The 13,409-nt window shown below is 40.8% G+C and overlaps 1 protein-coding gene across 13 annotated transcripts in view; it reads right to left on the bottom strand.

Annotated features, from left to right (window-relative positions):
* The window catches only part of Nrg1 (neuregulin 1), a 185,314-nt gene that overhangs the window by 140,448 nt on the left and 31,457 nt on the right, over window positions 1-13,409 (bottom strand). For all 13 annotated transcript variants that reach the window (XM_032918885.1, XM_032918882.1, XM_032918883.1 and 10 more), the window contains exon 2: window positions 1,057-1,234. In XM_032918885.1, coding sequence (XP_032774776.1) covers window positions 1,057-1,234 — 178 coding nt within the window. The remainder of the gene's footprint in view (window positions 1-1,056; window positions 1,235-13,409) is intronic.

Genomic DNA, 13,409 nt, shown 5'->3' with positions numbered 1-13,409 from the left:
ACAATCCCTAATTATTGTCATCTGAGTAATTAAACAGTTTGATAACGTTCGATTACATTCTCCTTAGAGCCATTTTGTGCTGCCACTTTGCTCATGCGTGTGTCGCAACTTTTGGTTTACAGCTTATGCAATCCAAAGAGAGGAGGTGGGCTTTCCTCTGCTGTTGATGTCGTTATCAAACCTGCCTCTTCAGCAGTCTTCTCAGATGGGAGTGAATAAAACCTCTCAGAGATGACAACCACGTTAAAGGCATCATGTTGGTTAATGAACAGCTTATAAGCAAAAAACATGTAACAGCTTATCCCCTTCCCCAGTTTCCTCAAAATGTATTTCCGTCCCTGTGGAAGGGATTCGTAAAGAAGGAAATAGATTAAGACAGAGACTGTTGGGAGAGTAGAAACTGCCTTCACTCAGAGGAGACATTTAACAAAGCCACTGAGTTGTCACAAGTGTCATGTCATGCTGCAAACACGGCCATGCTCAAGGAGGAAGAAAACGTAAGGTTCTTTGATTGCAAAGATAACCACATTGTCTAAATCTGCTATAATGTTGATGGACCTTTCATTGTTAGCTAAAATATCTTATTATAAAACATAATTATATGTATTAACCCTTTGAAAAAATAGTCCAAACTCACTGTATCCCATAAATCAAGGTAATTGTTGAGCTTTATAACGAAGTTGGCATTTTAAGTGCATTAGACATCAACACTAAAACATCATTTAAGGAGACTGAATTTCACCTTCTGTGAGGATTACTGTACCTGCCACTAACTCCTTCTTCCTTTTCTTCCCGCCCAGCCCCATCCGACTTCCTACATACAGTTTTCTCTTTGGGTCCCATTTCTTCATCCAAAAGTCGTTAGAATCGCAAACTCCCAAGTTCTTTTCTACCTGATAAGACAATGTCTGGCTACTCTACAATCAAAATTCCTTCCTTCGGTTCACCATACCTCGTGTGTCACGGTAAATCCACAACTGGGGTCTTCGTAATTTTCTGTCCTCTTTGGCCCTACGCTATCGGCACGGATTCTGCTACGAAAGGCGTCTTACTTACCCCGGCTTCTTCTGTATCTTGATGTTTTCCGGTTTATTTCTGCGGTTCAGCTCGTTCCCGTTCTTGAACCATTTGAATCTGAGTGAGGAGTACTCGGAGCTGGTTTCGCACCGGAGCACAAGCTTGGAGCCTGCAGCTGACTCCTGGCTCTTCATCTCTTTCAATCTGGGAGGCAGTGCTGGAAAAAAAAGAAAGGGAGGAGGAAAAGAAGCTGTGATCACCAGGCCTTTCAAAAGGAAACATGTTGGAGGAGCTTGATCAGGTCCCATTATCAAAGTTTTATATTAATTATTAATATCATAAATATTAATTATTAATTAGCAATTACTAATAATAGTAATTATAATTATCGTTATATTAATTATTAATGTGTTGCGTTAATTATTAATTATTAATATATTAATTAATGGATGTATAATATATGTGAATTAATTTAAATGAGTGGAACAAAATGGATCCCAAAAATTAGAAGAAAAATAAAATGTCCAAATTAAAATAAATAAGTAAATAAATAAATAAAAACGAAGCATGAAAAGAGGCTGGTATAGAACCTGGGTGAAAAGCTCATTTCTAAAACCACATTCTTAGTAGCTACTCGCATGATTTAATGACTTAGTGCTACGAGAGGCATGAACCACACTTTTCCTCTTCAGAGCACCTTCATGGCTCCGTATCACGCACTAGCCTAACCTCTGTAGGAAGGTATTGGGACTACCATATACATTTTTCAGTAAATGAATTTTATAAATTACTGACTTGAAAGTAAACACTATTTTTTCCCCCTCTTGGTTCTGGCATCTGTAGAAACTATCATTGGGCTCATCTCACTAAGCATCAAAGGTGTCGTCCCCACCCACAAAGCTGTTCTCGGCAAGATTCGAAGACCTTCAGCAGTATCGCTCCTGAGCAGACCTGTGGTGTCTACACCAGAGATAGTGACTGACTGCTCCAGAGGACCAGCACCACCACACCCTGGGCACTGCATACACTTAGCGTTTCTTCAGAACAAAAGCTGTGAATAGCAAAATTATGCTTCCATTTGTGCAGGATACTTTATGTTATCCTGCAAAATATACATGTAATTTCGATATATATATGTGCTATGATATGTATAGATAAAAATCATATGGTGATGATTAGTAATAAAGGAGCATAAATATGAAAACAGACGACCGAGAAGCTGAGTGACGGCTTGTTATAAAGGTCTACAGGGTATACTTGAGTTTTTATAATAAAACATTTTTAATGAAAGAAGAAAAAGATGGCTTTCTATCTACACACACAGACTTATTTAATGATCAACCACCACAGAACCCGAGACCTCAACAGCTCATAGTTTCCGCTGAGTCTTGCAAAGGTGGGATGACAAAGTCTACCTCTCTGCTCAGTTCAGGAATTAACAGGAAATCCCAGAAAACAAACCAAGTAAATGAGATTCTGCCTCACTGACCCAGGGCATAATTACTCCCTGGGTAAAGAGAGTCCAGGGACACAATCAAGGTCGCCTTACTCAGGAACAGGAAGTGGATACCTTGCTTCTTAGGCTCTTTGTTTTGCTACAGCTCAGCTCTTATAAGGCAAACCTCAAAACTGTCAGAAGAGAGTCCAGGAACTGAAAGCTAAAACCTTTGATTGCTGCCATTTCTTAACAGTACCCCCTCTAAGCACCCCCCCCTCGTTTATTTGGTGGCTGGTAGAGCATCAGGAACATAATGTTGCAGACACAGGAGCAGGTTAGGAAACTTACCCAGATGCTCCCAAGTTTCAGTACTTGAAGGTTATATTGGTCTTGTTTTGTGTTTCCCCTACCAACCAGTACCCATCTTTTCTCCTCCCTCCTCCTCTCTCTCTCCCTCCTCCTCCCTCCCTCCCTCCCTCCCTTTCTTTCTGTTTTTCCTCCCTTTCCTTTCTTTTTCTTTTCTTTTCTTTTCCTTTTCTGACAGCCTCAAAGTTAGACTGGCTTTCTGAACAAATTTCACAGAGCTTTTACTTGTGAGATATGGTTCTCTGCTCCGGAAGTTTTAAAAACACAAAATTCTAATATTTCTGACAAACACCTGTATTTGTCTCCATTAGCTTTGTTTAAGGTCATTTCTAATTGTCTGACTTTGCTGAAAGGTTTAGAAGAAACCAACAGGAGAGAGTCGAGTGGCAACAAAGAAACTAGTTCGTACTTATTAAGAAGAATAACTTGTTGCATTTATGTATCTAAAAGGAGGTTTGCAGCTGGATTTTAAATTAAAGTTGAAACTCTACCAAAATTCTCAAGGTCTAGTCCCTTGCTTTAGTAAACAAAATGTCCCACTAGTTAGAGATACCTAAACCTAGCAAGTCTGTGTTCCCTCTTTTAACCACTCCAGGTATTTGCTTTCGAAATCAGCAAAAAAGTCTGAACACAAACTATAAAACTATTGTTTCTCATTTGCATAAATATTTTCTCCTGGAGTAAATGTCAAATTTTTCCCTCCCTTCCCCTTATCCTTTTCTCTCCTATCTCTTTCTTCTTCACCTTCTCTCTTTAGTCATTATTATTATTATTATTATTATTATTATTATTATTATTATTATTATTATTATTATTATTATATATGTGAGCACACTATCACTACCTTCAGACACACCACAAGAGGACATCCCATTATAGATGGTTGTGAGCCACCATGTGGTTGCTGGGATTTGAACTCAGGACCTCTGGAAGAGCAGTCAGTGCTCTTAACCACTGAGCCATCTCTCCAGCCTTAGTCTTTATTTCTTATTTCTTTACAGTCTTGAAATCTCTCTCTCTCTCTCTCTCTCACACTCTCTCTCTCTCTCTCTCACACACACACACACACTCTCTCTCTCACACTGATCTAGTCAATAAGGGCTATTCCATAAAATTGTTTTAAGCCTTTAATATTCAATATTGTGAGCAACTAATGACAACCACGAAGCCAGGCTAGACTAAAAGGAGATTTAACGTGAGTTATCAATCAAAAGTGGAGCTACTCTATGAAGCACACTTGAGGGGGACATCATTGGAATTATTACGGAAACCCAAATAAAAATAATGTACAAGGGTTGAGTTTCTCTGGTGGGATTACTGCACTATGGTCATGAAAAAGAATATTGTTCTTAGAAGGCATCTGCTGACATCTTAGGGGAAAAGCCTTCAAGAAAACTTGAGACGGTTTAATGAGTCATAAGTACATGCAAATACCTACACTATTTATAAGAGAACGTATGCAGAGAAAGGAGAAAAGGAAGCCTTGGTTTTCTCTTTGCTTCTGTGCCTTCCTCATCTGGTCTTTCTGACATGAAATAGAAGGTTCCAACTTTTGGTGAGTTGCATTTTTCTTTTGCCCTGAAGTCCTGGGGATGAACCCAGGCCACACATGTACCAGGGAACTAGGCTATCACTGAGCTGCATCTCCAGTTACCTTAAGGAGCTTTTATTTTTTCCTTTCCCTTTTGAGACAAGACCTTCCTATATAGCCCAGGCTAACATGGACCTAATGTTCCCCTCCCACTCTGGTTACAGGCACACTCACCTTATGCTACTGATTCACTCCTCACTTAATAATTTAGGCAAGTTTACAGTTGTGAAGAGAAATTGATCAAGAACCACCCTTGCTGTCTTTTAATTATGATAAGTGTTACACTGAAATTGTTAAGTAGGTTAATGCCATAACCTTGACTTTGGGGGCTAATCCTGTTAGGTCTATATCTTGCATGTCCTAACCAAATAGCCCCTAAGGGAGGGCAAACATCCCTTCCCTTATGAGAAGGCACACAATGCACAGAGGCAAAGGCCTTTATACATAAGGTCTTAAATATGTCTGCTTCCCCAACTGACCTGGATGAATAAATAAATGTGTACCCATGAGGACACTATTTGCAACTACTTTTAATTTCTCTCTGTGTGTCAGGCCCTTCCAAGTCTCACAGAAGATGCTATTCCTATCTGCTCTCTCATTTTGCATTCCTAAGTATTCTATTTGTCCTGTGTGTGTTCTCCATGGCATGGATGACATTTAAGACATAAGGATATCTACCTTATCAGGGGTCAGTTCTTAAGAAACTGAGTAACAATCATCCACAGTGTGGATGGAGAAGCAAAATCATGGTCCCCAAAGGGAGCATGTGACTGCATCCTTGACTGACGAGTACTACTGCTAATGGTAACCACAAGAGAAACTAGCAATGCTCACACCTAGAAGAGCCCAAATTCCAGGACATAAAGGACATCAAGACAATATAAATCCTTCCTTGTGATTTTAGATCAACAGCCTCGAATGTTCCTCAGATCTTTCATAAAACTTCAAAGCAATTATTTGAGCCCTGATGTTTTGTGTGCTTTCTCATTCATCCAGAGGCAATTTTCAGCAGGGTAATTTTAGCCAGGGATGTTTAAAATAGTTAATTGGAAGTGGATTGTATTTAAATGTGTCTCTCAGACATGTGCTTTATTCTAATGATATAATACTATTTATTTCATTAAAAAGCTAATTAGTGTTGGAGAGAGGGCTTAGTCGTTAAGAGCGATCGTTGCTCTTGCAGCGGACCTGATTTAGTTTCTAGTACCTACATGGTGGTTCACAACTCTCTGTACATAACTCCAGTTCCAGGAAACCTGGCGCCTTCTTCTGATACTTGAAAGCACTGTATATACATAGTGTGCATACATCCATGCAGGTAATCCACTCAGTCTCATAAGAGAAAATAAAAATATAATTTTAAACTCTAAATTACTTCACCAACTGCTTTCTAATAGGAATAAACTATAAGCCCAGGGCTGGTTGAAAAAAATTAGAGTCAGCATCTTTAACTAAATATTTGAATCTTGAAACTGAAAAAAATAATCTCGTTTTTCAATTCTTCTAAGAGTAAATGGCCTGTAAATTTAAAGATAATTGAAGGCAAACTCAATGTCAAGTTAATGTTTTAAATGTGGGTGTCCAGAGCATCTTGGCCATGATATATTTGGGTCTGGTCTACCACAGCTCATAATTTTGCTCTGTAAGTGTTCCTAAGAATGTAAAAGCCTCACACTCTAAAATGATCTAATGACGGAGCTGGTTCTAAGCAGACTCTTCCTAAATTTATTTCTTCCTAAACTTGGTTAACATCACAGGAACATGTCTACGCCCTTAGTAATGCATTAACAGAGACAAACAGTCGAACAAGAAGAAAAAGTTCTAAAAGATTACAGCAGGTATGCTGAGAGTATTTTAAAAGTCTCCTTCTGCTTTTCTGTTGTCTATAGTTTATATGTCACACACTTGGAAAAAACTGGTGACAGCCATACAAAATACTTAAGTTTTCCTCCGCCTCATACCAAAACATAACGCGATATGTTCATTCCTTCCAATAATTTAATTGGTAATCAAATATTCATGGTAGAGGCAAAAGTGAACTAGCAAAATAGAAAGAGAATGTTTTATCCAAGACTGGTTCTCGGCCCTCCTGATGCTAAAACCCTTTCAGTTCCTCATGTTGTGGTGACCCATAGCAATAAAAGTTTTTATGGTGCTACTTCATAACTGTAATTTGTCTAGTTATGAATCACACTGTAAATATTTGTATTTTCCAATGATCTTAAGTGACCCCTGTGAAAAGGGTCATTACACCCACCCCCGACAGGAGGTTGTGACCCATTGGTTGAGAACCACCACTAAGGGACCCTGTTTCGGGATTTCCTCTGTACTTCTCAGATCTGCTCACTGCTGCAACATTGGCAGTGCAACTGTGCAGTTAAGACGGGAAAAGTTTAACATGTAGATGTGAGCTACACGTGACAACATAGGCTGTTTCTTCTATTCCCTGAAGGACCTGACTGCCCAGAATTAACTTGTTATCACTGTGCTCTGCAGTTGATCTGAAGAGCTCTCCATGCTGAACAAATTAAGTTGGGAATCTGAAAAATATCAAACAGCAATAGCGTTTTGTTTGTGGTCCCAAGAAAGTTGTCTCTACAGAAAACCTTTACAAAGCCTGTGCCCACACAGGTAGGAGTGTGTGTGTGTGTGTGTGTGTGTGTGTGTGTGTGTGTGTGTGTGTGTGTGTGTGTATGTGTGTCTTTGATCGGAACTGTATCCAATTCTCAAATGTCTTAGCTGGAAGAGAGGATGTCAGGGGCCTAGCTCTTCCACAGGTTGGCTGGAAACCCAAGCCTGCGAATTGGAGAAAAGAATACTTCGTACAGTACCCATGACGCAAGCAGGGGAACACTGACCTGGGGATACCTATATGAAAAGCCAGGCACAGTAGAGCATGCCTGTAACCCCAGTACTGGGGAGGTGGGTACAGCTGACTATGTGGCTAGCTAGACAAGACAAACGGGAGCTTCCCATTCACTGAGACCCTGTCTCAAAGCTTAAGAGTAGAGAGAGATTACGGAAGACGATAGATATCCACCTAGGGTATGTCTACGCATGTGGGATTAATGGCCTCTTTAGCGGTGTTTTGTGGGACGACATTGCCATGCACCACTCATAAGATGTAGGGCTAAATGGGAGATTATGAAGTGTGCTGTTTTGCCTCTTCATTCATTGTGCCCTTCTGACCTTCCCATACGTGGCTATCACTATTAGAGTGTGTTGACCTGTATCAGCTAAGACCTTTGTCCTGCACCTTTCACAAATGTAGCTCGGCCATCTCTCAGAGACTGCTCACTGTGCTCAAGCCATCCTCCATGCTACGGGAGAAGCTACACCTACATGTCACTCCCCCATCTCTCTGCCTTCAGGTCTCTAGTGCTCCACTCCATCAGCTGGGTCCCCTCTATGTGGCTGGCATCTACTCCTGCCTCCCAAAATAAACGTTGCTCTCACATATCCCCGAATGTGTCATCTGCATCCGACTCCTTCTCCTCTGAGCAGTCCTGGTTTAGACATCGCATGAGGCAAATGTTTACCCTTCCCACCTGCTGGTGAGCAGACAGCAGCCTGTTCTTGCCTGTATGCAGCTTCTGAAGAATTATGACGGAACTCAGCGCATTCCTCTACACGGAGGCACATGGGCAGGGGGTGGAGGAGGATGCGTGCGAATTTATAGATAAGAGCAATTTTTCATACTCAAAATTGGTGTTACTATGCTTGCTGCCATTAGCCAGCCTTCTTTTCTCTACAGTTTAAAGCCACGAGCTTCCTGCATGGCCAGTCTGGGATTACAGGTACCAAACAACTCACGTCACAACCGGAACTGTTTTAACTCTGATCTACTCTCAGTAGTTCACTTGGAGTAAACGCATAAAAACACTATTACAGGGGTTGGGGATTTAGCTCAGTGGTAGAGCGCTTGCCTAGCAAGCACAAGGCCCTGGTTCGGTCCCCAGTTCCAAAAAAAAAAAAAAAAAAAAAAAAACCACTATTACAGCGTTCCTCAAAACAGAAGAAGAGTGGTAAATAAATTCCTCTTAGTACTTGCACCAGTAAATCCCCTTAGAATGGTAAGGGCCTATTGAACGTCTGTTATGTGCCAGGCTTGGGTCTAAGAGCTTTAGACTCATCGCCTCTTGTTACATAACACTCTCAGGGCTGGAGTGTTACTGTACTTATACCAGGTTTGCAGACGAACAAACGGAAACAGAAAGACAGTAGCCTGCCTGTCATCACACGGCTGGTATTCTGAAGCCCCATCCCGCCTGATCCCCAACCTGGCATACAAACCTGACCCAAGAGTCCAGAAACAGTTCTTTACAAAACTTCATATTTTATGGTTAAAAAAAAAAAGTCCTCAAGATTGACTTAAAAGATTTAATAGTAAAGTTATTCTCCGTCCCCCCAAGAATTCTGGGCTATCACGAGTGGTAGGATCATTTCTGTACTCACTTCCAACATGAAAGAGAGGCTGGGAGAAAAGGGGATCTGTATAATTCCTGCGATCTGTATAATTTTTCTCAGAGACCTTCATGATTTATGGGAAAATAAAAGAAAGTAGAATACATGAAATCGCTGTGATAAAAATGAAAAATGCCTCAGACTGCGTGGTTACCCATCTGTCACACATACCTCATGCCACAAGGGCCAAAGAACTCTCTCTTATGCCTGTGTTCACTGAAATGTGAGAAGCCCTAGGTGAGGACACAGGAACAAAAGGGTCCTAACAGATTAATGTCATTCTATAAAGGCAACGCACCATGACAACGGGCTGGATTAAGTCATGGCCAGGTTGCCAGCAGCTTGGGATGCTGGCTAATTAGGGCTGTGGTCACAGCTGCCCCCAATTAGGGACCCTCTCTTTCAGCTCAATGAAGACATTGCAGGCTTCTGGGCAGGCTGTCTACTTGGGATGCACGGATCAGGGATGAGTTGACCTGAGGGTGTCTAGCAAATCTCTGTTGATATGAGCTTTAAAACTAACTTTTCTGTTAGTAAGTCTTTCTTCCTTATTTGTTATATAGACCTATGACATAACCTTTAAAAAAAATGACAACTGATGTTGTTAGCAAATTATTGACATATGGGCCTTTTTCCTTTTCTTATAATTGGCTGCTGCCTTTTTTCCTTTTCTTCTTCTAATTGCTTCTTCTTCTTCTTCCTTTCTCCTTCTTTCTCCTCCTCCTCCTCCTCCTCCTCCTCCTCCTCCTCCTCCTCCTCCTCCTCCTCCTTCTTCATCCTTTTCATCCTTTCCTTCTCCTCATCTTCTTCATCATCCTTTTCTTCATCCTCTTCTGCCTCATCTCCTTCTCTTCCTCCTCTTCCTCTTCCTCTCCTCTTCCTCCTCCTGCTCTTCCCATCCCCCCTTACTGCAAATACTGATGCACTTCTTACTTGAATAGCCAGGTAAGCATGGCTTCAACATGCTAAGATTTATCTTCTTTATATTCATTCCAGCACATTACTGTGATCTTGAAGTGCTAATTTTTTTTTTACCATTTTAGCCACTTTTTTGTTCAAACTGAATGACATTTAGTTCATTGATGTCATTAAAATATTCCTTTTTACACTTGCAAAGGGGAATGCTTTTACATTTGCTAAAGCACATAGACTGTCTCTGCACTTTCTGAGAGCTTAAAGATCGTTGCGGCTTCCACCATTACCAATGGTCCTCAGACAGCTGAAGAGAGAAGCAGCTCACCATTTTACTTCTGCCCTCACGGGAAAGGCCAGAGGGACAAAGTTTCATATACAGAAATTCTTGGGGATGAGGGTTGAAGAGGTGGCAGTTATTAAAAAGCCACTAAAACAGACAAAAGGAGCAACAGTCAAAGATGGTGGGATCCTAAGAGACAAGAACGGGAAGCAACTGGGGTCTTTAGAGAACCAAGGCATTTTTTTTTCCTTTTTTTTCGGAGCTGGGGACCGAACCCAGGGCCTTGCGCTTGCTAGGCAAGCGCTCTACCACTGAGCTAAATCCCCAACCCCGGCATTTTTTTTTTTTTAACAGATTCACGGAACACTAATTCATAAAAAAAACTTCTGACGTACTAAGCAAATAGCTTTAGAATAAAACAGGAAATGAAGTTTTGCATAATAAGTATAATTTGGAAAATGCTTATTCTCCGACACTGTACGGGAAAGTGAATCAGGAAGCCTATGAAAGGGGGTGGGGAGACAAAAAAAGTTACAATCGCAGGCTTTCGGGCCGGCCAGGCAGACCCGGGTTTCAGTTCTTCGTTTCCTACTGAACGTTCCATGACCACACAGGTGCTTTACATGACGGAGCCTCACCATGTTGATCTGCAAAGTGGGTTTGCTGAACACAAGCTGAGGGCAAGAACCCAAACGCTGTGTCCTGCCTGGAAGGGGATGTGTCCAGCTTGCACTGCCAAGGACATTTCCTTTAGAAGCCCGAGGGCCAGTGTAGTACAAAGCTTGTCCTGTCAATAAGAATCCCTAAGTTCCATCCCTGGTACCTTGCACAAAAGAAATAACAGATTTGCAGAGATTAACTAAATTGACAGTGAGAACTGTTGGTCTGCGAACTTCCTCTAGTAGAATTTAAAATATAGATGTCAGGCTCAGATGCTTAAAGCTGCATTCTGAGAGAGCCACTTTCACCCCGAGAGACCTTCGAGTACCCGGGTGGCATTTCGCATGCTGCTATAATTTGGCCTTCTGTTCACAGAGGAGTTTTCTAGATTATCTCACTTCAGCGCTAGAAGTTGGTGCGCTCTAACTAAGGTCTTCAGTTTTAAGGCCTGTTTCTTCTTTTGAGCAACATAATAGGATTATGTAACATTAAAGGAACTCTCTTATCATTGTAACCTGTCTATAAATCTAAAATGATTTCCCCCCCTAGAACTCATGATGACTAAGTTCAATTTTACAGGAAGCATCTCTGTCCTGTGTTCCCATAAAGCCATTACCATTCCATTTAATTCAATGCTTGCTATCTTTACAAGGATTTGTTCCAAGGGGACAAGAAGCTCACTCTTCAACTGTATCTTTTATTCTTTTTAACTAGCACAGTAATGTTTTCTCAGTAGGAGAATAAATGAGCAACGGTGCACTGTGTCTAACAAGCTACTAGTTCCTGTCTAATGCACAGAATTTATAAAAGAAACCCCACACATACTGGATTTATTGGAGCTGTCAATATATGTCATATTAACACTATATACTCGTTCTTAGCACAAGACACTAGAGTGTTCCATGTTGATCTATAAGGCCTTCTTCTAGTACCCATATCCTCGCCCCTTCATATTAATAACTTCAACTCTTAGACATTCTATGATTTCCAATCACCATGCACACGTTATCGTGCATTCCCCTGGAGCTCCCACTACTTTAAGTCCTGGACAGACAGACATAAATAAGACTAACATGATCCCCAGTATCCTGCCACTTATATCTTGGTTATGGAGAGACAGATGAAGAACACACTGACTGATTCCACTGTAATCTGATTTATAAAATAAATCTTTCATCAGAACAATCTGAGAACAGAGAGAGTTATCTTTGGGTGGCTGTGTCCATCCAGTTTTGTCATGTAGTTTTCTACTTAAATTTGAACCTGAAAGTCGCTAATTAAGTCAATATGCAAACAACTAATTAACGTTAAGCTGTTAGATACTAATACACTGACGTAAAGTCACCTTGAAAGCCGACAGTAACAATTTCCTTAGAAAATTTTAGCAGTTTAGGAAGCTTTCCAAACTCATAGAAGGTTTTCAAGTAACAGCCTTCTTGGAGCTGAGACAAAAGAAAAGACATTTCATTCCTGTGGCAGACAGAATAAGGACTCCCAAAGATTCTTAAATCCTAATCCCCAAAGCCCAGGAAATGTCACATTACATGCAAAGACTTGACCCTAGTTCTTGGCCAAAAGGCCTAGAAGTTGCAAAGGAGACCTGAGAATTGTGACTAAGGATCTTAAAAAGGACAGTTATGCTGCACTCTACAGGCGCTCCCACCTGATCACGTGAGCCTTAAAGGAAGATAGGTTCTCCTCCTTATTGTAATAAAATCGTACAAGTCAAAGAGGAGGAGGCCCTGAGCCAAGCAATTCAGGCCATCTCAAGAAGCAAAGGCAAGATGGATGCTCCAAGAGACCCTCCTGTCCCTGCCACTACCTCATTTAACCCTCAGTGAATCTCCTCTTGAAATCCTACCCTTTAGAACTGAAAGACAGCAATGTGTATTAACCCTTAAGTTACAAAAGCCTGTTTCAACAGCAAGGGAAAACGAAGACAATTCTCCATGCCAAGTGGGCTGATTTTTTTTTGAATGTCAGCAACTATGAAATGTCTATCTTATTATTCTATGTAGGACTTTAGGTTATAAAAAGAAGATATACTTGGATGTTGCTGGCTATTTCTCTCTTGACCTCCCCGATATTCTAACTCATGGTCCAGAAAAGAAACCTGACATAGCTACAGATGCTAAGGAGCACACTGTCAAGCCACCGGACGCTCAGAAAATCAAGGTCAACCCTGAACACAAATACCAGCGACCATTTTATCTCTTTCACCTCCGATCATGGTTCAGGCTGCTAGGCTTCAAAGCCAGCCAGAAAAGCGATCCTTCTCCATGTACACTCTGAGCAGAAGGTAGAAGCAAAATTACAGGCATAATTTTTATACAGAAGCACGACCGTTGAATAAATACAAACGTCCTAATGCCAACAGGACACAGTTTGCTTGTTTGTTTGTTCTTAAATCAAGGAAGGACTTCTCTCAACATTTCCTAGGCTTTTTGGTTTCAAGAAACCAAGCCTGTATATTGGTAGGAATGGGCTTTAACCAGACACTTAAGTTAATGAAGCAAGATCTTTCCTAGTGACTATGTAATTTACACAGCAATAATTGTTGCTTTTGAAAAAAATATATCACTTACAGACCATGTTTTAATAAGTAGGACAATTTAAACAAAATGAAGGCTTCAGAAATACTACATTCAACTCTGGTTTGTGTCTAAATGAAATCACTC

Source organism: Rattus rattus, chromosome 13, assembly GCF_011064425.1.
Source record: "Rattus rattus isolate New Zealand chromosome 13, Rrattus_CSIRO_v1, whole genome shotgun sequence".
Taxonomy (NCBI): Eukaryota; Metazoa; Chordata; class Mammalia; order Rodentia; family Muridae; genus Rattus; species Rattus rattus.
The sequence above is the reverse complement of the archived record's forward strand: the minus strand, read 5'-3'. Positions and strand labels throughout refer to the sequence as shown.